Source organism: Caenorhabditis elegans, chromosome II (genome assembly GCF_000002985.6).
Source record: "Caenorhabditis elegans chromosome II".
NCBI classification, from domain to species: domain Eukaryota; kingdom Metazoa; phylum Nematoda; class Chromadorea; order Rhabditida; family Rhabditidae; genus Caenorhabditis; species Caenorhabditis elegans.
Genome location: NC_003280.10, coordinates 1,628,626 through 1,653,770, shown reverse-complemented (window position 1 = coordinate 1,653,770; position 25,145 = coordinate 1,628,626). Strand labels below are relative to the sequence as shown.

General features: G+C 40.1%; 10 protein-coding genes and 1 pseudogene across 12 annotated transcripts; 9 read left to right on the top strand and 2 right to left on the bottom strand.

Annotated features, from left to right (window-relative positions):
- The first annotated feature begins 273 nt into the window (after positions 1-273).
- On the top strand, positions 274-1,316 carry fbxb-15 (F-box domain-containing protein). Its single transcript, NM_061625.6, has 2 exons — positions 274-379; positions 431-1,316. Exons 1-2 carry the CDS (start codon positions 297-299, stop codon positions 1,254-1,256), a joined length of 909 nt encoding a protein of 302 aa, NP_494026.1. The 5' UTR covers positions 274-296; the 3' UTR covers positions 1,257-1,316.
- A 550-nt stretch (positions 1,317-1,866) lies between these two features.
- fbxb-16 (F-box domain-containing protein) lies at positions 1,867-3,176 on the top strand. Its single transcript, NM_061624.2, has 2 exons — positions 1,867-2,273; positions 2,319-3,176. Exons 1-2 carry the CDS (start codon positions 2,191-2,193, stop codon positions 2,950-2,952), a joined length of 717 nt encoding a protein of 238 aa, NP_494025.1. The 5' UTR covers positions 1,867-2,190; the 3' UTR covers positions 2,953-3,176.
- Positions 3,169-4,633, top strand: fbxb-20 (F-box domain-containing protein). Its single transcript, NM_061623.3, has 2 exons — positions 3,169-3,684; positions 3,734-4,633. Exons 1-2 carry the CDS (start codon positions 3,602-3,604, stop codon positions 4,569-4,571), a joined length of 921 nt encoding a protein of 306 aa, NP_494024.1. The 5' UTR covers positions 3,169-3,601; the 3' UTR covers positions 4,572-4,633.
- Positions 4,634-4,902: 269 nt separating this feature from the next.
- On the top strand, positions 4,903-5,863 carry fbxb-21 (F-box domain-containing protein; the record flags this gene model as incomplete). Its single annotated transcript, NM_061622.3, has 2 exons — positions 4,903-4,988; positions 5,041-5,863. The coding sequence occupies exons 1-2, from the start codon at positions 4,906-4,908 to the stop codon at positions 5,861-5,863; spliced, it is 906 nt and encodes a 301-aa protein (NP_494023.2). The 5' UTR covers positions 4,903-4,905.
- A 339-nt stretch (positions 5,864-6,202) lies between these two features.
- On the top strand, positions 6,203-7,174 carry fbxb-27 (annotated as a pseudogene). The gene is given in 3 exon segments: positions 6,203-6,288; positions 6,335-6,629; positions 6,632-7,174. Coding segments are annotated over 3 exon segments (924 nt in total).
- Positions 7,175-7,471: 297 nt separating this feature from the next.
- On the top strand, positions 7,472-8,361 carry ZC204.17 (uncharacterized protein). The gene is made up of 4 exons (NM_001267105.2): positions 7,472-7,769; positions 7,811-7,962; positions 8,009-8,241; positions 8,288-8,361. Exons 1-4 carry the CDS (start codon positions 7,499-7,501, stop codon positions 8,310-8,312), a joined length of 681 nt encoding a protein of 226 aa, NP_001254034.1. The 5' UTR covers positions 7,472-7,498; the 3' UTR covers positions 8,313-8,361.
- A 582-nt stretch (positions 8,362-8,943) lies between these two features.
- On the top strand, positions 8,944-9,522 carry ZC204.6 (uncharacterized protein; the record flags this gene model as incomplete). The annotated part of the gene is made up of 2 exons (NM_061621.2): positions 8,944-9,266; positions 9,320-9,522. Exons 1-2 carry the CDS (start codon positions 8,957-8,959, stop codon positions 9,520-9,522), a joined length of 513 nt encoding a protein of 170 aa, NP_494022.1. The 5' UTR covers positions 8,944-8,956.
- Positions 9,523-13,174: 3,652 nt separating this feature from the next.
- Positions 13,175-14,567, top strand: srh-72 (Serpentine receptor class H-72; the record flags this gene model as incomplete). The annotated part of the gene is made up of 3 exons (NM_061620.2): positions 13,175-13,541; positions 13,605-13,795; positions 14,082-14,567. The coding sequence occupies 3 exons, from the start codon at positions 13,175-13,177 to the stop codon at positions 14,556-14,558; spliced, it is 1,035 nt and encodes a 344-aa protein (NP_494021.1). The 3' UTR covers positions 14,559-14,567.
- Positions 14,568-14,803: 236 nt separating this feature from the next.
- On the bottom strand, positions 14,804-17,079 carry srg-20 (Serpentine receptor class gamma-20; the record flags this gene model as incomplete). 2 transcript variants are annotated; one of them, NM_001027319.3, is made up of 4 exons in its annotated part: positions 14,804-15,231; positions 15,279-15,445; positions 15,496-16,041; positions 16,843-17,079. In NM_001027319.3, 4 exons carry the CDS (start codon positions 17,077-17,079, stop codon positions 15,168-15,170), a joined length of 1,014 nt encoding a protein of 337 aa, NP_001022490.1. The 2 variants fall into 2 exon arrangements, with proteins under 2 accessions (NP_001022490.1, NP_001022491.1); NM_001027320.1 differs by having other exon boundaries at positions 15,188-15,445.
- Positions 17,080-19,649: 2,570 nt separating this feature from the next.
- On the bottom strand, positions 19,650-19,981 carry C08E3.1 (SMP domain-containing protein). Its single transcript, NM_061618.3, has 2 exons — positions 19,827-19,981; positions 19,650-19,779 (listed from the first exon to the last, which is right to left on the bottom strand). The coding sequence occupies exons 1-2, from the start codon at positions 19,963-19,965 to the stop codon at positions 19,682-19,684; spliced, it is 237 nt and encodes a 78-aa protein (NP_494019.1). The 5' UTR covers positions 19,966-19,981; the 3' UTR covers positions 19,650-19,681.
- A 1,473-nt stretch (positions 19,982-21,454) lies between these two features.
- On the top strand, positions 21,455-21,776 carry C08E3.13 (SMP domain-containing protein). The gene is made up of 2 exons (NM_061617.8): positions 21,455-21,598; positions 21,646-21,776. The coding sequence occupies exons 1-2, from the start codon at positions 21,460-21,462 to the stop codon at positions 21,741-21,743; spliced, it is 237 nt and encodes a 78-aa protein (NP_494018.1). The 5' UTR covers positions 21,455-21,459; the 3' UTR covers positions 21,744-21,776.
- The last annotated feature ends 3,369 nt before the right edge of the window (positions 21,777-25,145 follow it).

Here is a 25,145-nt window from a genome sequence, read left to right as displayed (position 1 = left end):
AAGTAATTATTTGTTAATTAGTAAAAATTGTCTCAAAATTCAAGCTTATCGAAATAACGAGGATGTATTCGGTTTGAGCAACAGGTTTTGTTACAGTGTATCCCAATTGGTCGCCGTCTCTTCTCTCATTCTCTCCATCTTCTCAGGACCTTCTCTGTTGTTTTTCTTGTCTTCCAAACAGTCAGTTGGTTGGTATTTATTGATTGACCCTTCCCTTCTAAAACGCTCCTCTGAGATTGTCTCTCCCCCATTAGCCCAGAGGTCTCATTTCTCATTCTCCTCATTTTTCTATCGACATGGCAGCCGACCCATTTCCTATCCTTCATCTTCCATCCCTTGCCCTTCAAAAGTGTCTGAAACAGATGAGCGTAGCGCAACTGTGAGTTAATTTGCTTTAATCATAAAGTTAAACTCCAACTTTTTATTTCAGAATTTCTATATCATTTCTCTCGAAGAACACAACGGAAATTATCAGAATGTTAGAAAAGGAAGATATAAATGAAACCATAACTTTAACGCAATCAGTGTCATTGAACCTATCGTCAAAATGGCTTAAAATCTATGATTTTATCTCCAAGCCCGACCAAATTCTTCAGGCAGCAAAAATCTGCGAGCATTCAGTAAACAGTGGCCCAGAAGAGCTTTATGTGCCAGGATGCACAGTGAAACAGTTGATCGATCAAGTTGCATATTTATTCTTCCAGAACGAGGGAATATTATTACAAATTGTAAATCTTCAAAGCGACTATTTGAAGGATGTTGAAGAATATTCAAAAAACTTGAATATTGAAATTTGCTTTATTGATTCCACAGAGATTGAAGAAGTTCCGCTTCTTAAATTTTTCTCCTCAGTGGAAAAGTTGAGAGTTTCTAAAATCCGAATCAGCAATTCTGTCCATATTCAAAATTTCAAAAAGTTGAATCTTCCTGCCATGACCCTTCACAAGATACTATGCTCAAACAGTTCCAATATTATAGTGGATGACAGTTTGCTCTCCAACAAAGATTTGAACCTCCTGATGAAGCATTGGATGAAAGGATCCAACCCTCGTCTCCGAACAATGGACTTTTGGGGACAATACGGACCAGCTATTCAAACCCCAATTTTCGAAGGTATAGACGTTGAGAATTTGGAGCGGGATTATAGATCGAACGACACAGTGTGTGAAATTAAAAGGAATGATGGAACAAAAGCAGAGATCAGATTTTCACCAAGTCTGCGTCGTTTTCGAATGAAGGTCACTTCATTTTTCTAATTGAATGTTTTTCGTGTCGCTATTTGTTTTCCAAATAAAAGTTCTCAATGAAAAATTTTTTATTCTGATAATCTGCAAATAACACGGCTGGGTTTAATTAGCCCAGTAGAGCATCGGTTATGATGAGCTCTATTGATCACTGAATTTTCCTTGCACAATCTGCTCAGTTTTCCCACCACTCAATTATTTGGTATTGATTGACCTTTCCCTGCTGAGACGCTCCTCTGAGATCTCGTCTGAAACTCTTTTCTTTCCCCATCAGTCAAGGGGGTCTCTCATTCGTCTCATTTTTCTATCGACATGGCAGCCGTCCCATTTCCTATCCTTCGTCTTCCATCCTCTGCACTTCGAAAATGTCTAAAACGGATGAGCTCTCGCCTCCTAATGAAACATTGGATGAAGGGATCCAACCCCTGTCTCCAAACATTTGTAATGGACTTTTGGTAAGAATACGGAGCAGCTATTCAAACTTCACCTTTAGAAGGTATAGACGTTGAGAATTTGTGGCGGGATCATAGAACGAACGAGACAGTGTGCGAAATCAGAAAGAATGATGGAACAAAAGTAGAGATCAGATATTCACCAGGTCCGCATCGTTTTCGAATGAAGGTCAATTAATTTTTCTAATTGAATGTTTTTCGTGTCGCTATTTGTTTCCAAAATAAATGTTCTCAATGAAATAGTTTCTATTCTGATAATCATAACAACACCACTGGGTTCAATTAGCCCAGTAGTAGAGCATTGGTTATGGTGGGCTCTACCGATCTATAAATTTTCCTTGCACAATCTGCTCAGTTTCCCACCATTTAGTTGTTTGGTGTGTATTGACCTTTCCCTGCTGTGGACTCTCCTCTGAGATTGTCTGAGACACTTTTCTCTCTCTCCCACTAGCCAAGGAAACCATATTTTTCATTCGTCTCATTTTTCTATCGACATGGCAGCCGTCCCATTTCCTATCCTTCGTCTTCCATCCTCTGCACTTCGAAAATGTCTAAAACGGATGAGCGTAGCGCAACTGTAAGTTGATTCGCTTGACTTATCCACTCTAACTCCAATTTTCAGAATTTCTATATCATTTCTCTCGAAGAAAACAAAGGAAATTATCAGAATGTTAGAAAAGGAAGATATAAATCAAACCATAACCATAACGCAATCAGTTTCATTGAGCCTATCGTTAAAATGGCTTAAAATTCGTGATTTTGTTTCCAAGCCCGACCAAATTCTTCAGGCAGCAAAAATCTGCGAGCATTCAGTAAACAGTGATCCAGAAGAGTTCTATGTGCCAGGATGCACAGTGAAACAGTTTATTGATCATATTGCACACATATTCTTCCAGAACGAGGGAATGTTAATACAAATTGTGAATCTTCAGAGCGACTATTTGAAGGATGTTGAAGAATATACAAAAAACGTGAATATTAAAAATGTTCATATTGATTCTACAGAGATGGAAGATGTTCCGCTTCTTAATTTTTTCTCCTCTGTGGAACTGTTGTCAGTGTCTGAAATTCGAGTCAGTGATTTTATTATTATTCAAAATGTCAGAAGTTTGGAACTTCATGTCGTGAACCTTGACTATATACTAAGTTCAAACAGTTCCGATATTTTATTATACTGTTTTCTTTCCAACAAAGACCTCAACCTCCTGATGAAGCAATGGATAAAAGGATCTATGCCCCGTCTTCGATTCTTTTAAATGTCCTATTGGAGAGAACACGAACCAGTTATTCAAACCTCACTTTTTAAAGGCATAGACATTGAAAGTTTGAAGAGGAATCATATGAACGAAACAGTGTGTGAAATTAAGAGGAATGATGGAACACTGGCAGAGATCACTTATTCAGCAAATCTGCCTAAATTTCGGATGAAGGTCACGTCGTATTTCTAATTGAATGTTTTTCGTGTCGCTATTTGTTTCCCAAATAAATGTTCTCAATGAAAAAGTTTTTATTCTGATAATTAGCAAATTAGGCAGAACTTTCAAAGTTCAAGCTCACGTTAAATTAGTAGAGCATTGGTTCTGGTGGGTTCTACCGATCAGGATCTGTTTCAATTCAGAATATAGGCATCGTTTCCGTATGAGGATCATTTAGTTTTTATAATTGAATGTGTTTTGTTTCCTATTAAATTTGTTTTCCTGAATAAATTATTCTTAAGAAGCAGTCATTTTTTTGATGTCTATCGATCGCCGTATCTTCCCTATTAATGAGCACAATCTGCTCAATTTTCCCACCCAGCAGTTGTTATGACCTTTCCCGGCTAGAACGCTCCTTTCTCTGCTGTAACGATTTGCTTGGTTGTCTGCTCACGGTCATCTATCTCATTCATCGCATTTTGCACTCGACATGTCTGCCGTCCCTTTCCCGCTCCTACGTCTCCCGAACTCTGCTCTTCAAAAATCTCTGAAAGAAATGCGACTAGTGGAGCAGTGAGTTTCAAGTATAGTTATCTGGCTCATTCTTTTTTTTTAATTTCAGATTGTCTCTATCACTTCTGTCGGAAAACACGATGCAGCTCGTGAGAAGGTTTAACAGAGGCCGATATTTTGCTACGATAACCGTTGTGGATTCGATTTGCGTGCATCTATGGACCGCACGGTGTGGTCAGCTGTTTTTCAAAATTAAACCCGACCAATCAATCAGAGCTGTAAATATTTTAAAGTCTGATTCCATCGCAACTAAATTTACAATGCCGAAAATACCAGGATTCACTGTGAAAAAATGGCTTGAACACATTTCCCATGTGTTCTTCTCCGACACCGGTGCAACGCTGAGATGGATGAGTTCAGTGAGAAATATTGAAGAAACTTGTGAGATTCTGAAAGAAGTCAAAATTGCCAGACTCGCAATTAATCCATCTACCGTTCAAGATTGTCAGATGCGTAGACTATTACCCGCCATAAAAGAATTGATTGTTTCCGATTCTACTGTTCATGGATCAATAGTTCACTGGAACCTCGAGAAGCTGAGCGTGTTTTCGACAACAATGACACTCGACGATTTATTACTGTCAAATTGTTCCGATATTGCAATAGGCCGCAACAGCCTTTCCCACAAAAATCGGAACATATTCATGAGACAATGGATCAACGGATCGAACCCCCGTCTTCAATACTTCGCCATGCTTATGGGTTTCAATGGAGTACAACAACTAGAAAACACTTTATTTGAAAACATCAAGTATACTGAAACCACTGTGCAAGGAGCTTCGACCTATAAGGAATTTGAAATTGAAGGGCGCGATGGGAGAACAGCAAAAATCAAGTTAAATACAGAACTAACTTCGCGTTATTTTGCTATGAATGTCATTTTCTGATTTGTCTGTAACTTTTTTTACAATGCATAATGTTTTTCTCTCAGTAAAGGCTATCCTTCTATTTTGACAGGACCTTCCGTGAAAATGAGACTACAAAACTATCATATTTTTTCTACAAAAACGGGTCTGATTTCGAGCTGTGAGTTAGATAACGTTTAAACAGCTCTACTGTAACTGGTAAACTACCAAAGATTCTGGTCAGAGGAGTTCGCTGGATTGACCCGACTAACCTTTTCCTGCTTCACTCTCCTTACAGGTTGGTTGTCTGAAACTTTTTTCTCTCCTCCAGTCTGCTCACGGCCATCTATCTCATTTTCTTTATTCGTCACTCGACATGGCTGTGATCTCCTTGCCTGTTCTCCGTCTCCCTGGGCCTGCACTCCAAAAATCTCTGAAACAAATGAGCCTGATAGAACAGTGAGTTTTTGCATGCTTTGCTCGGATTCTTTTCATTTTTTTATTTATTCAGAGTATCATTATCACTTCTCTCAAACAATGCAAAGCGACTTATTACAATGCTAAACGAATATCATCAACGGGCCACTATTTTTTTACGGACTTCGTCGTCCATTGAAGTATGGCTATATACGAGTTTGAATCAAAATTTTAAATTTGTCCTCAAAGCCGATGAATCGACGAACAACATAGAAATACGTCAACTTACAAATCACCGCTACGAATCTACTATGCTCAATATGTCAGGGCTCACTTTGAAACAGTGGGTCGAGCATGTTGTTCATGTATTCTTTCAAGAAAAGGGTGTAATTCTGAGTTTGCTAAATTCCACGGAGATATGTGTCGAAGAAATTTGGCATCTTTTGGATGGAATTAAAATTGCTCAACTAGAAATTGACCCTCATCAAGTTCAAGATTGTCTCGTTCTCAAACGATTTTCCTTTGTGGAAGAATTATCAGTCTCTAGCAGATTCCCAACTCCTAAATTAATTCTCACTGCTGGCTTTAAGCATCTGGAACTTCACCATGTTCGAGTGACACTTCATGATCTACTATTGCTCAACTGCTCACATTTCACGATCTTCTACAGTTTTCCGGAGAAAGATCTGAATCTCTTCCTGAAACAATGGATCAGAGGATCCAACCCTCGTCTGCAATCATTTCGTTATCTGTTCAACAACTTTAATAAGGCCCGACTTGCCTTTTTGGACGGAATCTATTATATTGAAATAAGAGATAAGAAACTTATAAATGATAGAAAATGCGAAATTGAGAGATACGATGGGAAAAAGGCTGTAATCACGGTGTGCTCGGTGTGGATATCGATGGAATGTTGAGCTGTTTCTCCCGACTATTAAAGTTCCCAAATATTTATTATGTTTTTCTGCAAAAATAAAATTGTCTCACCAATGTCTTCTATTCGTATGGCCTCCCTATTACATAGAATTACAATTTTACGCAAAAAAAGTACATTAACTTTTATGTGCTCTCTAATTGCACATCTATCACGCTTCCAAGTCCGTTGAAAATATTATTACGAAGCGGTCTTCCTAGCCCCTTAGCCGAGCCACCTGTCAGCTGACCTCTTCCAGCCAAAACGCTGTACATCCTGTGGCTCCTGTTTCTGTTGCTCACTAACGCAGGGTCATTCTATTCATTTGTGTCCTTTAATCGACATGACTACCGTTGTCCCGTTTCCTATTCTCCGTCTTTCTAACTCGGCTCTTCAGAAGGTTATGCAACAACTGAGCCTAGTGGAACGGTAAGTTTTAAAGCTAATTTCATTTTTTTTCAGTTCCTTGTTTCAGAATTTATTTATCGATTGTCTCCAACAAAATGAAGCAACTTATTATTACAACGTTGAATCAACGCCAAAATCTTGTTCCTCTTACCCTGACACCGTCCTCAATTCAATTACGTATTGTTCTCAATTCTACTAAGTTGGTGGTAGTCAACTTTAAGACGGATGATCCAAACTTTCCTGTTGAAATAATCGAAAGCAGTCGTCACGAATCGATATCTTCAAACCTGAATGCCACAGGAATGTCAGTGAAACAATGGATTGAACATATTGTTCCTGTGCTTTGTGGAAACAATGGACTTTAACATTTCGAGATATGCCGAGAAGGAATATTGAGGAAATTCATGATTATATCAAAGACTCGCGAATTGTAGAACTGGACATTGTGTCTTCCGAAATTCAAGGTACCTGGCTTTCCAAACTGTTTCCTTCTATGGAGAAGTTGGGAGTTCAAAATGTTCCAATGTGCACTTCAATGTTAACACAAAGTTTTGAAGCACTTAAACTGACGGAGATAGAAGTAACACTTGACGATGTACTAATTTCGAGTTGCTCCGAACTTTTCATATGGCTCCACAGTCTCTCCGACAAAGACCTGAACCTCCTGATGAAACTGTGGATGAAAGGATCGATGCCCCGTTTGGAATGTTTCGAGCTCTGGTTTCCTACACTTGAACAAGAGCGACTTGTCGAGAAGGAACTTTTCCAGGGGATCAAGTATACTATTCAGGAAGCTGTGCAACGGGGAAAAAGATTCGAAATTGAGAGACTTGCTGATGGGACGAAAGCAATCGTCACGTTTGATACACTCTTTTGTAATTCATTTTGTATGACTGTCAAGGAGTAGCCGGATTGGTTGGATTTGATTGTTCATTGACTTGTTTTGTACCCAATAAATCTCTTATAAATTAGGGCAATTTGTAAAACCACATAGGAAAAGCCTGAAAGCCTCACAGGAGCTTTCACATGGTTTCAAGGGAATACTTGAACACTGTCGGCATGGCTTACAGGAAATTTATCTGCAAAAGGTGATCAAACTTCAAATTCGTCTGCTATCTCATTATCATCTCATTTAAATTGCCGCGCTGTCTCTTTTGCATATCAAGCACCCCCATAAAAGCCGCGAATTTTAACCAGTTAGTTCATTTTTCGACCGATAAAAATAAAAATCATGATCAAGACAATCTTCGTATTGTCGCTAACAATCCACTCAATATTCTGCGGATGCGGTGTACCAGCCGGCGATCCGTCTACAACGACCAAAATCCCCACTGAACCACCTACCACTACAACCGAGAAAAAGAATCTTGAAGAACGAATTGTACCAGTGACTGTGTTGCAAGGTGAGCACGTGGCTCAGGAGAACACGACAACAACGATTCAAACAACTACAACCCCAATTCAAAAGTGCAAGTGCAGATCCATTCCAACTTTGTTTGCAAGTAAGTCAGCCAGCCCATGCTGCATTCCCACCAACTTCCAGATCCCGAGAACACCGACTACACCGAAGGACAAGGATGCTTCGGGCATAGCATCAAATGCACCAGTCAGCCATTGACATTCATCACCAATTGGTGGAACAATACTAGTATCAGGCAAACTTATCTAGACATACATACCCAGAATACCACTTTTGTGAGTTCGGTGGCTACTTTTCAAGTGCTGTAGCCCCCATTTTCAGTACACCGACACTGTGATGCACAGCGACAAGTCAACCTTCGGACACCACCTCGACCTCTTCTCGTTCCTCGATTTCAGATGCGGCTACCAAAACGAGTGGTACATTTACAAGATGCCATACAGCCTCTCGATCATCACTACGGCAAATCAACGCGTTAACAATGCCGATCTTCCGCCAGAGAGTTTGCCTGCTAATAATGAAGTCTTCAATGCCAGAGTTCAGAGAATCAACTGGTGAGAGTTTGAGTAGTTGGGTAGCTTGAACATGATTTTTTTGCAGTGGACCAAGGGATTTTCACGTCTGATAAATTGTTCATAACGTGCAATTTTACGAATAAAGCATTTAATCATTTCAATTTGTGTGTTGATTCTAGTTTCATAGTAAAAGTTTACTTTTTCACAAAAATCCATTTTCAAGAAAGGGAAAAATAGTTTGAAAGAGTGAGTAGCGGTTGGAAAGGGTTTCGCATCGTTCTCCTTCAATCCTAAATGCAGTAAAAACGCTCCGTGAGCCCTGAGCCAGCTCCGTGAGCCCTGAGCCAGACCCGTAAGCTCTGAACCAGCCCCGAGAGCCCTGGACCAGCTCCGTGAGCCGTGAGCCAGCTTAGTAAGCCCTCAGCTAGCTCTGTGAGCCCTGGACCAGCCCCGTGAGCCCAGAACCAGCATCGTCAGCCTTGTACCACCTCCGTGATCATTGAGCCAGCTCCGAGAGCCCTGAACCTAACGGCACATAGAAACCAACTCAGGACTCACGGAGCCTGTTGAGCTTTGGATTGGGGTGCGCTGGGGTACGAATCCCCTCCGTATTTTGCAGAGCTGAACTGATCGTTCAAGGCAACCCCCAATTACCATCTCATTTAAATTCTCTTGCTGTCTCATTAGCATATCAAGCACTGCCATAAAAGCCACAATTTCAATCAGTTAGTTCATTTTTCGACCGACAAAACTCATGATCAAGACAATCTTCGTATTGTCGCTATCAATCAACTCGATATTCTGCGGATGCGGACTACCAGCCGGTGATTCGGCTACAACGACTGAAGTCTCCACTGTCCCACCTTCCACCACAACGACTGAAGTCTCCACTGTCCCACCTTCCACCACAACCGAGAAGAAGAATCTCGAAGAGCGAATTCTACCGGTTGCTGTCTTGCAAGGTGAGCACATTCGTGTGGCTCGGGAGAACACGACAACTCTTTCACCAACGACAACTCCAACGGTGAAGTGTCCTTGCAAGCCTCTTCCCGACTTTTTCGCGAGTAAGTCAACTATTCTAACCGGTGTTTGGTGTTGTGTTTCAAGCAAGTTTCAGATCCCGAGAACACTGATTACACCGCTGGGACAGGATGTTTTGGGCATAGTATCAAGTGTACCAGTCAACCGGCGACGTTCATAACCAATTGGTGGAACACTTCGAGTCCAACTCCGTTTTTGTATATTAACAAGGAAAATACTACTTTGGTGAGTTTGACTAGCGGGCCTATGGGCCCGCCAGCCCTTCGGGAATGGGGATAGGGTTAATTCGCTCTAAGTTATTAGCAAGGTAGCTGGCGAAGGTTCTCGGCTTCGCCTCTAACCTGGTATGGGGTTATTCGAGATCTCCTTGAAATTCCTTCGGGAGTGGGGTATATGTTTAGAAAACCTGACTATTCAGGTTCAAGGCTTCGCCTCGAAGCCCTTATTGTGTAAAGTGAAATCTCTTTAAACTTTGTTTCGTTGCTCCAGAACCAACACTGTACGATCATTTTAGGCTGAGTTTTTGTTCAAGAATAATTTGAATGTTTTATCAATAACATATGCGTGCCTTCAATCATCACTGTGAACTACAAAAAACGGTGAAGGAAAAGGAAAACTCATGAATACGGCCTGCTCTGCTTGGAATACGTTTAAAGCCAGCCCACAGTTTCCAAGAGTATTCGGGCCTGCGGCCCTCAAACCTGGTTATTAGGCTTGAGTGAATAACAGCTCTGCTTGGAATACGTTTAAAGCCAGCCCACAGTTTCCAAGAGTATTCGGGCCTGCGGCCCTCAAACCTGGTTATTAGGCTTGAGTGAATAACAGCTCTGCTTGGAATACGTTTAAAGCCAGCCCACAATTTCCAAGAGTATTCGGGCCTGCGGCCCTCAAACCTGGTTATTAGGCTTGAGTGAATAACAGCTCTGCTTGGAATACGTTTAAAGTCAGCCCACAGTTTCCAAGAGTATTCGGGCCTGCGGCCCTCAAACCTGGTTATTAGGGCCCTCAAACCTGGTTATTAGGCTTGAGTAAATAACAGATCTGCTTGGAATAGGATCAAAGCCAGCCCATAGTTTCCAAGAGTAGGCCTGCGGCCCTCGAACCTGGTTGTTAGGTTTGAGTAAATAACAACCGCGTCGCAGGCCTACAGCCTGCTCTGCTTAAAATAGGATTAAAGCCAGCCCACAGTTTTCAAGAGTATTCGGGCCTGCGGCCCTCAAACCTGGTTATTAGGGTTGAGTGAATAACAGATTTGCTTGAAATAGGATCAAAACCAGCCCACAGTTTCCAATAATGTTAATAGCAAATCTGCGACTTGCCAGGCTTAGCAGTAGGTAGGGCGTAGATCGTAAGAGAGCGAAATTTCTATTTCAATTTAGTATTTAAACCAAAATCGTATGGTGTTTTCAAATTTGAAAAATAACCAAAAAATAAACATTTCACTTTTTTGGAAAATCGTGAACGCCTGTGGGCCCCCAGCCCTTCGGGAATGGGGATTGTTTTAGAAAACTGAAAAAAATAAAAGCTTGCTAAATCAAACTTATCTAAGAGTAATCGCATATCAGGCCTCCGGCCTGGCTTGGTGTAATGATTTAAGGTTGACTGCGTCTTCTAAGAGTAAGAGTGCCTGCGGCACTTAATCCAGACAATCTGGGCTTGAAACAGTTGTAATTGCACAGCAGGCCTTCGGCCTGCAATGCCTGAAATAGATGTTCAAAGTGAACTGAATATTCTTAGAGTTAAAGTGCCTTTCTATGTTTTTTTGGGAAGAAAACATTTTCCAGCCACCCGCACGCATGCACCCTCTTGTGAGGAGAGGCGGCCTGTGAGGAGTTATGCACTAAAACTTCAATCCGTCATAACTTTGCTCATAGTAGGAGTTTGAGAAAAATTAAATAATTTTTGAAATGGCGTAAAAAGTACAATAATACGGCGGTTATTATTTTTTAAAATAACAAAAATTGAAACATATCACTTTCTGGGAAGGCCTGGAAGCTCAAAACTTCCCTAAATGTGCTCAAAGTTGTCAAGACCGACCAAATTTAGTTTGTCTACCTTGCTTCAATTAAAATTATCAAAATTAAAACATAAAATCGAAAGGATAGTTGAAAACTTGTCCAGGAACAGAGGAAAACTGGATTTCCACGTGCAAAAATTAAATAACCTATCTCCGCGAAAAATGATCGGATCGAGCTGTGATTTGAGACCCCATTTTAAATCATTCTATTAATTCTAAATTTAACATAAAAACCGGAACAATAGTGGAAAGTTTGTGAATTTTATGGAAAAATGTAAATTGTTTGAAAGAAGTGTTCATTTTTTCTATTTTTGAGACTATTATTTACCTTTTTTGAAACAAAAAATTATATTTTCCGCTTCCTCTCGATGTGATGAACATTTTGCCAAAAAAAAATTTGAAAAAGGAGCAAGACTAACGGAGATTTGACCGAAACAATGGTGAAAATGTGGCCGAAAACACACCAAATATGAAAAGGGGAGGTGGGTGTGTGTGTGTGAGAAAAGGGGGGAGGTGCAGAAATTTTGGCAAAACTTTAATTATCGTTTTTAAAATAACGAATAGAGATATCACAATGAACTTAGATACAGTGGATAGGTATTGAAAAGGAGAACTTTCGAGTCTCAAACGTTTTGAACATGAACTCGAATTTTCCTTCAATTTAAAGTGGTTTTCGGCCAGTACTTCGGTGTGCGCAAAAACAAGCGGGGTGTGGTTTTCCGCTTGTGGAGCCGACAGGATGCTCCAAAATCAATCCCCTTTTAGATGAACACACGTAGCTATATTTTGTGAATGTAGAGAAAAAAGAATTTCAAAAATCGGTTCGGTGAGAGCCGAGATATAAACGTTCAAAGTTGAATATAATTTTATGGACATTTTTTGAACATTTTTTGAACAACGAAAACGCGTGTGTGTGGCAAGATGGGGGTTTTAGGAAGGAGGCAGAAGAGGCCAAATACAGTGTGGGTAGGCCCAAGCACGGACCAGGCCTGGGTCGAACTCATATTAGTCCACTGGTGGGCCTAAGCTGAAGTGAGCGTATACACGGATCAGCACACAAGTGAGCCTAAACATGGATTAGACCACTAGTAGGCCTGAGCATAGATCAGGACATTAGTGGGCCTATGCATAGATCAACATACTAGTGGGCCTAAGCATGGATCAGAACTCAAGCGGGCCTATACATGGATCAGCCCACTGGTGGGCCCAAGCTTGAAACAGGCTAGGCCAATTTGACCTATCAACTTTCAGTGGACAGAATCCGTGATGCACAACGACACGTCAACCTTCGGTCGACACCTTGACCTCTTCACCTACTTCGACTTCCGGTGCTGGTATGATGAGTGGTACATTTTCAAAAAGCCCAACAGCATTTCGATCATTAACAAGGAGTTCGAACGCTTGAATAATGTTGATGTTCCGCTAGAAAGTATGACTCCGCAGAATCACGTGTTCTGGGCAAAAGTGAAGAAGATCAATTGGTGAGACATTTTTTTTGGCCTTTTTTTGGCCCGGCCATTTATATAAATTTTTTCAGCGGACCAAGGGATTTCCACGTTTGATAAATTTTTCATTACTTGCGATTTATAATTGAAGCTTTTTATTCAAATTGTATTCTCTCCGATTTAGTCAGAAGCTTTTTGGAAAATTACTTGCTTGTCGTCATTCCCCTCTTGTGATTTACGACTGAATTTTTCAATTTTCTTTCTGTTTTCTGATGACTAATTCTTGTTTCTCACGGCTGCAATTCCAAAAGCTTTGAACAAAAAGGGTTCTGGTAAAATTTTGTTCTCTGAATTAGTCAGATATCTCCTTCGCAGAAATCTATGTCCTCATTAACGTCATATTTACCTACAAACTCAGCAGAGCGTGAAGCTTCTCCCTTTCCAAACAACAAACTGCCACGGCTTCAAAATGTCTGAAGCCTCCCTCTCAACATACTACACCACAATTTACCCCACGAAATGTCCTCCAGACCCCAGATTTTTAGTGTCGAAGGAAGGATTAGCATTCTGCTGCCAGATAATCGGCTTCATCTCCCTGCCAATGCATTTTTTTACGGGGTACTGTATTCTGATGAAGACACCGGCTACCATGAAGCATGTCAAGCTGAGTTTGGTGAATTTGAACATTTGGTATATAATTTCTCAAGTTATCGTGTCATTTTTCATTACCTCCTACAACTTTTACCCTTCGCTAGCCAGTTTTTCAGTGGGCTACGCTACAGCGCTGAATTTCCCTACAGTGGTGCAAATTTGTATTTTATACACTATCAATGACGGTAGGTACTATAAGAAAATAGCAGCCGACGCTTTACTGGTTAAATGTTTTTTTCAACTTTCAGCTGTCCACGTATCAATTACCCTATTATTTGAAATCCGTAGCAGCTTAATTTTGAAGAATAGATTCAGAATTTCAAGTTCCAGAGGTAGAGGTTATTGGCTCGCTGGGAACTTTTTCGGAACAGTCTTTATTACTTCACCGGTGTTTTTCAATTTGGCAGATCAGAATGCAGAGAAAATGAAGATTTTGGAGGTGAGTGGCCTGTGAGATGTCGGCTGCTTTTCCGGGACAGCTTGATAGATTTAGAATAGGAACATTCTGAAAAACTGTAAAATGTCCGCTGCTTCCAAAACCTGAAAGTATCTATTTCGAAATGGATTATCCGACAGGCCATTGGGCGTAAACCAAAAATTAGACGTTCTTCTGCCAAAGCTAAGCCTGGTGTCAGAGTCTAAGACAGAGGATTGGATCAAGCTTGAGCCCGAAAGCTTAGCAAAAATCCAATTATAAGCCTAAGCCTAATCCCCCCAACTTCCAGGCCATCCCCTGTCCCTCCAAGGAGTTCTTCCTAGAACCAATCACCGTCTTTGCAACCTCCGGCGCCTGGAACACCTACCTCCTAATCTCAAGATCCCTGAAAAGCATCTACATGCTGCAAATTATATTCTTCACTTCATGCTGTATATACTACCTTGTCATTGTGAAAACTGACCAAGTGTCTGCTCAAACTCGGCGGATCCAGGCCAGATCCTTCTACGGCTTGATCATCCAGACCCTCATCCCAGCGGCTTTCACATTGATCCCATCAGTCCTGATTTCGAGTAGATCGGCTCCTGATCAGCTTGTTAACAATTTGGTATCAATATCTTACGCGGTACATATTGTTGTAGGTAGTTTAGCTATTCTCCTCGTTCACCACCCTTACCGATTGTTCATAAAGTCGATATTTGTGAAAAGTAAGGAATCTGTGATTGTTCCGGTGGTTTCTACTTCTATGTTTAAAGTTATTAAATAAATTTTTATTGGAATTAAAAAGAATTGAACAGCACTGGTAGGTTGGGCGCAGTAAAAATCATGATTAAGCAACAATCAAACCAAAATAAATATGATTTCCTGAATTAATTGTAACGATTGCATTAGTTCCATCGCGGCTCTTGATTGCAAATTTCCTCCAGACTCGAGATCCATGCCCCATAGTTTCAATATAATCAATACCTTTTAAAAATACGCTTTCAACGAGATGATTTTGTGAAACTCGCCGAAAAAGTGATTTGGAGTTCTTGCAAATGAGGATGGGATCCTTTGATCCAATGTTTCATAAAAATATTGATGTCTTCGTCGGAAATTAGGTGGTGTTGTATAGAGAAAACTGAACTATTTGAGATTAGTATAACGTTCAGTGTAACTTTAATCCTGTGAAGTTCCAGTCTGTTGAAGCTCCGAGTAAGAATGAATTTAAGAACTGGAGCACTGGGGGCATTGGAAATTGCTAGATCTTCTAAAAAAGGGAATCGCTCAAGAAACTGATAATCCTCAAGTGACGTAATCTGCATTTTGACAACGTTCAATGTATAAATTTTTTTGCTTTTATTTTGCATAATTGCTTTAACGATGCACCATGACATTAATGCATGACAGGAGCCATTACACGAGCTGCAGGTTGATTATGAGAAGATGCGGAGAGGAATCTGAAATCATTTCTACTAAAATTACCGGAAATTTTGTAAAGCCGAACCCAGGATCGTCACCTTTCAGATGGAAAATATCCCTTCGCAACTGCCGATTCATCAGGATCAATGCGATCGGGCTGTAGACGTAGAGAACGTCAAACACGTTGAATGAGATGAGAAGCATCAACGGACGGATCCCAGGTAGGTAGCCAGCAAGGAATGCGAAATAGATCTGGAATTCTTCGAGATGATTGAGTAGAAAAAAAAAACTAAAATTCCTACCTGAGCAATAGCGAACAGCATAGTCTCCACACCAAGCGTCATTGTAAAAATGATCAGCGACCTCTCAGCACTCCTCAGCCGATTTTCCAGCATTGTCAATCCAAAAATCGACGCCAAAAAGAACACGATCATCAGGAAAAGACACGGGATGCAATGAAAAAGATGCAAAAATGAAATATTCGCCCATGCCACCGCATCCCGGTAATTGACTGAAAACCCCGCGCCATTCGGGTTCACATACACCCTGGACACCAAAATATTCCAGGTGACGCCTAGAGGAAGTACGAAAAGACTGACAAGCACCGGAGCCAAAATATTCTGCCAGAGCTTGAAATGGTGCACCGGGAATATGACACAGGTCATTCGATTGAAGCTGATCGCGATTTGAGACAGGGTCTTGAACGCCAGACAGTAATGGTTTAGGAGGAAGTAGAGTTTGGTAAGGATTGATGGTGTGAAGAAAAAAGGGCTCAGGGCCGGACAGAGGGGTGTCATGTAGATAATGAGACGACCGAAAAGGACTTCTATGACGCAGGAGTAGACGTTCTGGAAATTTGGGGCAAGTGAGCGTAGGTGCGGAGGAGCTGATCCTTGTTGAGACCATGAAGGATACAGCCGGCAACTACAGCTTGGCGGGATCTTGCATGATGTCACCCGGAAGCAGTCTACGCCTAGGCTTGGGCTCAGGCATAGGCTCAGGCTTACGCTCAAGCCTAGGCGTAGGCTGAGGCTTAGGCTCAGGCTTAAGCTCAAGCCTAGGCGTAGGTTGAGGCGCAGGAATAAAAATAAAAAATAAAAATAAAAAAATGGGTTGTTTTGAGAATTATGAACTAAAACTTGTATGGTATGATTTTTCCATCATTTCCAACTATTTGAAAACAGTTTATATCAACTTTTAGAAAAAAATTTTTTTTTGAATTTTTTGGAATTTTTAAAAAGGGTATTTTGACACTTTCAAAATGTCGTAACTTGGTCGAACCTGCTCTGACGCAGCTAAATTTTTTGGAGTGATTATCTGTAACTATTCTCTATCGAATGTATATAGTGGCGTAACGAAGTCCAATAACGAGTTCAGAGCCTTTCTTTGTTAGGCTTATGCTCAGGCTTATACTCAGGCTTAGGCTTAGGTTACGACTCAGGTGCTCGGTTCTCGTGTGATCGGAATTTTTAAGTATCTTGCTTGACAAGAAATGTAAGGGATCCCACAATTCATACTACCAAGTGTATGTCTAGAACGAGCCCAAACCCAGGCTCAGGGCTGCCGATCATACAAAAACCGGCTACCTGGCAAACGAGCCTAGCCTCAGCAATTACGGCAATCGGCACTAGGCATTTCAGGTAACTCACCATTACTGCCTCCGCGGCGTACAACACAAAAAACGGGTTCCGCCGATACGAATGCTTTCCCTTACACCTGAATATTGTATAAACTATCATGGAATTCAATACGGCACTGACAGATAGATAGGTCGCCTGAACCAAATACTCCAATATGGAAAGCATCACATGCGAATCTTGGTTACAAGTGAATGGCAGAGGATCATCGTAGGAAAAGTTAGCGGGGATTATGAGACGGGTGCTCATTTTGGTGGCGGCTTGAGGGAGTCAAAATGAGCCAGTTGGCAAGTAGGAGGGAGGTAATTATAGCCCCGTGGGTTTTTGTTGTGATGTCAATTTTGGCACGAGGTGTTGTGAATCATTATTATAGGCTTTGATAAGTCCAGGAAAAGAGTGACAAATTGGATTTTTTATTGTTTAGAAGAGTGTAACAGGCTTTAAGTAGACCGATATATAGATAATTATAGACTTTCGTAAGGTAGGAAAATGTTTGAAAAGTGACAAATTGCTCTACTAACTAGTTATATGACATGACATTATATTTTCAGCTATTGTTGTCCGTACTAAACTAGAGACTAGTTTGTTTGCCAAAATATTATAATACATAGAACAGAATACATCATAGTTTGTGCTGCCTGCCTGGGTTACTGTAGGAGTACTGTAAAAATACTGTGACAGACAGGCGAATGACTCATGGTTTCCGTAGTGATCAATGTGCTTCCAATTTGTTATCAATTGCAAAACCTTGCTCGCTTTTCTTTTCTGCGGCGAACAAAACGTCAACAAACTGATAATCCCGTTACTGATAAGAATCTCAACTTTTCTGCATACCCTTTAGTTTCCGTTGAGCCTCCATATAAAATGTTTCCTTTCATCGTCTCTTTTCATTCCTTTTCTCAAGCTGCCTATCAACTTCGTGAACAATGAATCGTGCACAGTCGGAATCAAACAAAAAACTGGCGGCGTCACAAGAAGCCCGTCAGCCACCTATAAAAAAGCATCCGAAGAGGTCAAATTCCGCGAATTCCTGTTTTAGAGATATGTTTGCCTAGAATTTGTGTACTATTGAATAAACTTTATTGTTAAAGTTGTTCTTTTAATAATTTTTGGAAAACACAAATCTTCCAAACGGTCAATCAGGACGTAAACCGCTAGTGCGGAAGAATCACGCAGAACCTAGAGCCCAGAGCCCAGAGCCCAGAACCCAGTCTTTTGCTTGACAATTGAATCGTCTGCTCCGCTTCGCCAGCTTATCAAAAAAATCCTTGCTAGCTCTTGATGGATGAGACGTGCAGAACAGGACTGTGCGGCAACCGGCAACCAAGTTGCCGGTTGCCGAAATTTTTTGGAATCAGCAACTTCGGCAATTGCCGGTTGCCGAATTTTTGGAGTTCGGCAACTTCGGCAATTGCCGAACTTTTTTTCAGCAACTTCGGCAATTGCTGATATCAATGTCAAACATTCTGTAGCTCAGAAAAAGCATTCAGAGAGCATGAAAAATGCTAATATTTTGCTGTAAACGAGAAAACAACCATTGCTTTTTGCCAAAACTCAAAAATATATTTTCAACAGAAACAAAAATTCGAAACCTGGTTGCCGGTTGTCGAAAAGTTGCCGAAGTTTCTGCAACCGAAAGTTGCCGGTTGCCGAAGTTTTCAGCGTTCGACAACTTCGGCAATTGCCGGTTGCCGAAATGTTTTGGGTTCGGCAACTTCGGCAATTGCCGGTTGTCGAAAATCTCGGTTGCCGCACAGCCCTGGTGCAGAACTAATAATTTTTCGAAAAAAAAAGGCTGAAAATGACTGAATTTTGGGCATAACTTTTTCTTGATTTCTTGACACAATTGATCAGTCTATACCCACCCTTGATCTTTCTATCTTTTTTACAGGTAAACTTCAGCACGAACCACACTCTTCAGGCCACTCAGGCTTCAGCTAATAGGCCCAACAAGCCTTCATTCGTCAGTTAACAAACCATTTAAAGTAAAAATAATTTAAACGCTAACATTTATTCAACATTAAGTTGTCAGAATATGCGAATTCATTTTGGCTTCTTCATTTCGTCTTTGAATTTCTTCTCATCTTCCAAAAGCCTCATAAATTCGAAATGGCGCTCTGGAAAGTTTAGAAATTCACAAAAAAGGATAATAAATGTTCACTTTTTGCCAATACATTCTCTCGCCGTTCGGGGTTTGTTTATTAGTTTTTGATTCGCCGCAGAAACGAGAGTGAGCAAGGTGACACCATAGTTGTTTTCAATTGATAACACAGAGTTTGAAGTTTTGGAGCACATTGATCAGGACGGAAACTTTAAGGCATTTAGTCATAAGTCTTCTTCTCTTGCAAACGTGTTTTTACAGTACCATTACGGTGAATAAGTAAGTAAGGCCCAGCTCTTTTCAATTAAAATAGTACTTACGCGCCTCTAGATAATTATAGCCTACAAGAATAGCGATTATTGCGTTTGGAGCTCTCAGCATCCTACCCATGCTCCAGGATGCGTTGTCTTTACAATTTGCTTGCCCTGAACCTGAGTTTTTGTAAGTTGTTCTATTCTGCGTCTGTGCCTTTCTACAGTACTCAGAGTGGGACCAGCCAATGAGAACGTCCACTAGTTTTTTTTTTGAACAGTTGGTCAGTTGCTATTTGTGAGCAAAAACTAACATGCAAGGAAGCTCTCTCGGTTTTTACAGACAAGACCCCTCCCGGCTTCCACAGGTTCTGAACAAACTCCGATACTTTCGTCACAGCTCCACAGCTGAAAGCTCCAGCTTTCCAGTGTCATACTTCTCATTCCACTGTTCCAAAAAAGGTGTAAAAAATTAACATTTATTAACAATTCCTTAAAATCAATTATTTCTCTTTGCTGCTGCATTTTCTCTGGCGGTCTTCATATGGGCTTTGGTCCAATCGGCCACATTCCGTGCGTTGTCTGCACTTGGTTGATCTGAAAATGTTCAATTATTATAGAAAGTTAACACTAATTAAACTTACATCCATAGTTGGGATTCGCATTTCCCGGACGTCCCTGGTAATTTGAAGAGATTGGAGGCATATCATTGTGCCGACCGGCCAGGGCTCCGGCCATGTCTTTTCCGACGGTTCCTGGCTGTGAACGTGGTGTAGTGGGCATTTTGGCTGAAATTTGAAAATTTAGTGAGAAAATGAAGAGAAAACTGATTTTTCTATATTATCCGGCCAACTTTTTATACGGGCGGTTTCGCTTGAACCCCCCGCTCATTCTTCACGCTCTCGTATGATAATTGCTCGTGATTTCGCTATGTGTGAGCAAGAAACAATTGTTTTCAACCGCTATTCCCGTCACAATGGCGCCACATAAAATTCCATCATAAAACTCTAGTCGGAAATGTGTACGAAGAATGAGTCACAGTTAATAAAAATTACTAATATCTATAAAATGAGCTGGAATACTATTTTTGAAGTAATTCTGACCAACAAATTAAGGGGTCAATAAACAATTTTCATTGGATTTTTCTGAAAATAATCCAATGTGTTGTTTGAATTACAGTTTTAAAGCAAAATACCAAAATGGTCAAAAACAACTGAATTTTTTTATGAACCGTTTTGTATATTTTTTTTGAACCATCATGACTTTTCTTAAAAATAAATTTTAGAGCGTTTCCTTTCAAAATTCGGCAGTTTTGGACCGTTTTGGATCTAAAAAGCAAATGCTCAAATCCACCTTTAAAAATTGAGGTTCAAATAACATATTTAGCCAAATCCAATGAAAAATGTTCATCAAAAAGTCTAGATGATTCCGAACCTTTCTAACCAAATATTATGTCCCTTAACATTACTTCCAAAACTTTTATCTTGTATCAGGTGACCGGAAACTTGAAAATGTTTTGAAAACTATAGCTTCATGCCAATCACTTTGAATTTCTGGTTTCTGGGCTTTGGACCCGGGACTCTGGGCTCGTTGGGGATAGAATATATTGCACTTTCGGTTCGCCAAAAACATTTGTCTTTGGGCGAAAGTTCAATATGTTCTATTCCCAAAGCGCCCAGAGCCCAGAACCCAGAACCTAGAGCTGAGAAACAGAAGTTCAAAGTGATTGGCAAGAAGCTAGAGTTTTCAAAACATTTTCAAGTTTCCGGTCACTTGATACAAGATAACAGTTTTGGAATTAATGTTATGGGACATGATGATTGATTAGGAACGTCCTGTAGTGCATACGGTAACCTCTAAAACTTTTCATCGTCATTTTTTATTGGATTTGGCTGAATATAAGCCAAAATGTTATTTGAACTCCAATTTTTAAAGATAGTGCTCCGAATATTGAGAATTCGTTTTTTCGCTGTATTCCAGCTCATTTTATTGATATTAGTAAATTCTATAATATTAACCGTGACTCATTCATCGTACACATTTCCGATCAGAGTTTAACGATGGAGTTTTATGTGGCGCCATTGTGACGGGAATAAGTGCTAAAACAATTTTTTGCTCTCCTAGCGAAGTCACACGCAATTATACGAGTTTCTGATAAAAGAGCGTGAAAAGTGGGCGGGGTTCAAGCAAAACCGCCCGTATAAAAAGTTGGCCGGATAATATAGAAAAATCAGTTTTCTTTTCATTTTCTCACTAAATTTTCAAATTTCAGCCAAAATGCCCACTACACCACGTTCACAGCCAGGAACCGTCGGAAAAGACATGGCCGGAGCCCTGGCCGGTCGGCACAATGATATGCCTCCAATCTCTTCAAATTACCAAGGCCGCCCGGGAAATGCGAATCCCAACTATGGATGTAAGTTTAATTAGTGTTAACTTTCTATAATAATTGAACATTTTCAGATCAACCAAGTGCAGACAACGCACGGAATGTGGCCGATTGGACCAAAGCCCATATGAAGACCGCCAGAGAAAATGCAGCAGCAAAGAGAAATAATTGATTTTAAGGAATTGTTAATAAATGTTAATTTTTTACACCTTTTTTGGAACAGTGGAATGAGAAGTATGACACTGGAAAGCTGGAGCTTTCAGCTGTGGAGCTGTGACGAAAGTATCGGAGTTTGTTCAGAACCTGTGGAAGCCGGGAGGGGTCTTGTCTGTAAAAACCGAGAGAGCTTCCTTGCATGTTAGTTTTTGCTCACAAATAGCAACTGACCAACTGTTCAAAAAAAAAACTAGTGGACGTTCTCATTGGCTGGTCCCACTCTGAGTACTGTAGAAAGGCACAGACGCAGAATAGAACAACTTACAAAAACTCAGGTTCAGGGCAAGCAAATTGTAAAGACAACGCATCCTGGAGCATGGGTAGGATGCTGAGAGCTCCAAACGCAATAATCGCTATTCTTGTAGGCTATAATTATCTAGAGGCGCGTAAGTACTATTTTAATTGAAAAGAGCTGGGCCTTACTTACTTATTCACCGTAATGGTACTGTAAAAACACGTTTGCAAGAGAAGAAGACTTATGACTAAATGCCTTAAAGTTTCCGTCCTGATCAATGTGCTCCAAAACTTCAAACTCTGTGTTATCAATTGAAAACAACTATGGTGTCACCTTGCTCACTCTCGTTTCTGCGGCGAATCAAAAACTAATAAACAAACCCCGAACGGCGAGAGAATGTATTGGCAAAAAGTGAACATTTATTATCCTTTTTTGTGAATTTCTAAACTTTCCAGAGCGCCATTTCGAATTTATGAGGCTTTTGGAAGATGAGAAGAAATTCAAAGACGAAATGAAGAAGCCAAAATGAATTCGCATATTCTGACAACTTAATGTTGAATAAATGTTAGCGTTTAAATTATTTTTACTTTAAATGGTTTGTTAACTGACGAATGAAGGCTTGTTGGGCCTATTAGCTGAAGCCTGAGTGGCCTGAAGAGTGTGGTTCGTGCTGAAGTTTACCTGTAAAAAAGATAGAAAGATCAAGGGTGGGTATAGACTGATCAATTGTGTCAAGAAATCAAGAAAAAGTTATGCCCAAAATTCAGTCATTTTCAGCCTTTTTTTTTCGAAAAATTATTAGTTCTGCACCAGGGCTGTGCGGCAACCGAGATTTTCGACAACCGGCAATTGCCGAAGTTGCCGAACCCAAAACATTTCGGCAACCGGCAATTGCCGAAGTTGTCGAACGCTGAAAACTTCGGCAACCGGCAACTTTCGGTTGCAGAAACTTCGGCAACTTTTCGACAACCGGCAACCAGGTTTCGAATTTTTGTTTCTGTTGAAAATATATTTTTGAGTTTTGGCAAAAAGCAATGGTTGTTTTCTCGTTTACAGCAAAATATTAGCATTTTTCATGCTCTCTGAATGCTTTTTCTGAGCTACAGAATGTTTGACATTGATATCAGCAATTGCCGAAGTTGCTGAAAAAAAGTTCGGCAATTGCCGAAGTTGCCGAACTCCAAAAATTCGGCAACCGGCAATTGCCGAAGTTGCTGATTCCAAAAAATTTCGGCAACCGGCAACTTGGTTGCCGGTTGCCGCACAGTCCTGTTCTGCACGTCTCATCCATCAAGAGCTAGCAAGGATTTTTTTGATAAGCTGGCGAAGCGGAGCAGACAATTGCTCGCCAATTGTCAAGCAAAAGCCTGGGTTTTGGGCTCTGGGCTCTGGGCTCTGGGTTCTGCGTGATTCTGCGGCACTACCGGTTTGCGTCCTGATTGACCGTTTGGAAGATTTGTATTTTCCAAAAATTATTAAAAGAACAATCTTAACAATAAAGTTTATTCAATAGTACACAAATTCTAGGCAAACATATCTCTAAAACAGGAATTCGCGGAATTTGACCTCTTCGAATGCTTTTTTATATTCGCATTGTAAGTCAAAGGTCGCCCGTGGTAGCGCTCCCGTTTTGTAGTATCGGGTGGGCCATCGGATGTTTCAGCTCGTGATTCTTTTATGAACTCTCCAGTGAGCTCACATTGTCGGTATTTCCTGCCGCTCATTGAGGATGGATCGATCTGAAAATTAAACAGTTAGATGGATAAATGTTAATATCGAAATACTTTTTGGTTCGATATTACGGTTTTATACTACATAATTTTCAAATTTGAATCACTCCCATGCTAGTATCTTATCGTTTAATCACAGGACCGCCACAAAAAATCAAACCATTAAGAGTGAGCAAACAACTAAAGCGCTTAAGCTTAAAATTAAGCTTGTTTTGGTTTTGTAGAAGACCAACTGGTAAACAATATTATGGGCTCATGCTGATTGATTGGGCACGCCCGGTTATACCGTATGCCTACAAATTTGCAATATACCGCAGGCCAAACAAGTTTGAAAAAAAGCTATATTAATAGAAAGCTGAGAGCTGCTAACGCGAAAATTTAATTTCTGGGAAACTGTGATACTTTTTGTAACTTCCCCAAGCTCAGCAAAAGTGCCCAGTTGTGAAAATATTTTTGGCAAGTTTTAAAGTGACTCAATGAAAGTCCAACATTTAAGCGGCGCCAATATGACAATTGTGCTGGAGATAATCGTTGAAAATCAATGCTCACCCTTAATGATGTCATACAAGTTCTGGACAAAAGTGATAAGAAACTTTAAATTCACACCTACGCGTTACAACTCATCTTTGTTCATCAAATAGGCTCCCGAGCTGTGTAAATGGGTACCGCAGACTGTAATCTATGAAACGAGTACAGTAACGAATTTTTTGTCAATTTTTTGAAATTGATGCACTTAAAAAAATCTGCAAATATACATCATTTTATCTTAAAAAATTTTAATTTTTAATTTCGTCAAGACTTTTTGATTTAGTACTGCATTTTTTGATTTTTGATTTTGGTTTTTCTAATCATATAGCTAGCTTTTAACACAATTTTTGTGAGTAATTTGTTCCTAATAAGCAAAATAAATTAACTTCACACGTTTGAACAAATTGCGACGAAAAAAAAATTTGGTCAATTTTTTCAAAAAAAAATTTCGAAAAAAAATGAAAAAAATTTGGATTTCAATTTTGATGAAACTATAAAAAATAAATTGATTGCGTTATTTTCTATGTCCAACGTAATAGTAAGACGTACGATTCTTACCAAGAATTTTACAAAGGTGACGTAAACTTTGCGTTTTTCAGTTGAAAACAGTAGTTTTAAATATGCAAACTGTCATATCTCAAAGGAAACATAAAGCATTTGTTTGAAAAAATACCAAAAACATTCCGATAAATTTAACTTTCAGAAAATATACTCGACATTCATGTAGCTAATCTGGTTCTGAATTACGTCAGTTGTTGCCAAAGGCTTCACCGTGAGGCAACTAGAGTTGCCCAAATATTCTCAAAAAAAGTCTTTAAATTTTAACGGATCCTGAACACCCTTTTTTAAAGTTTTTCCTACCAAA

Coding starts and splice junctions, on each gene's coding strand:
- C08E3.13 (NM_061617.8), top strand. CDS start 21,460: ATGCCCACTACACCACGTTCACAGCCAGGAACCGTCGGAAAAGACATG. Junction 21,599..21,645: donor TGCGAATCCCAACTATGGAT/GTAAGTTTAATT, acceptor GAACATTTTCAG/ATCAACCAAGTGCAGACAAC.
- C08E3.1 (NM_061618.3), bottom strand. CDS start 19,965: ATGCCCACTACACCACGTTCACAGCCAGGAACCGTCGGAAAAGACATG. Junction 19,780..19,826: donor TGCGAATCCCAACTATGGAT/GTAAGTTTAATT, acceptor GAACATTTTCAG/ATCAACCAAGTGCAGACAAC.
- fbxb-20 (NM_061623.3), top strand. CDS start 3,602: ATGTCTGCCGTCCCTTTCCCGCTCCTACGTCTCCCGAACTCTGCTCTT. Junction 3,685..3,733: donor GAAATGCGACTAGTGGAGCA/GTGAGTTTCAAG, acceptor TTTTAATTTCAG/ATTGTCTCTATCACTTCTGT.
- fbxb-16 (NM_061624.2), top strand. CDS start 2,191: ATGGCAGCCGTCCCATTTCCTATCCTTCGTCTTCCATCCTCTGCACTT. Junction 2,274..2,318: donor CGGATGAGCGTAGCGCAACT/GTAAGTTGATTC, acceptor TCCAATTTTCAG/AATTTCTATATCATTTCTCT.
- fbxb-15 (NM_061625.6), top strand. CDS start 297: ATGGCAGCCGACCCATTTCCTATCCTTCATCTTCCATCCCTTGCCCTT. Junction 380..430: donor CAGATGAGCGTAGCGCAACT/GTGAGTTAATTT, acceptor TTTTTATTTCAG/AATTTCTATATCATTTCTCT.
- ZC204.17 (NM_001267105.2), top strand. CDS start 7,499: ATGATCAAGACAATCTTCGTATTGTCGCTAACAATCCACTCAATATTC. Junction 7,963..8,008: donor ATACCCAGAATACCACTTTT/GTGAGTTCGGTG, acceptor CCCCATTTTCAG/TACACCGACACTGTGATGCA. Junction 8,242..8,287: donor AGAGTTCAGAGAATCAACTG/GTGAGAGTTTGA, acceptor ATTTTTTTGCAG/TGGACCAAGGGATTTTCACG.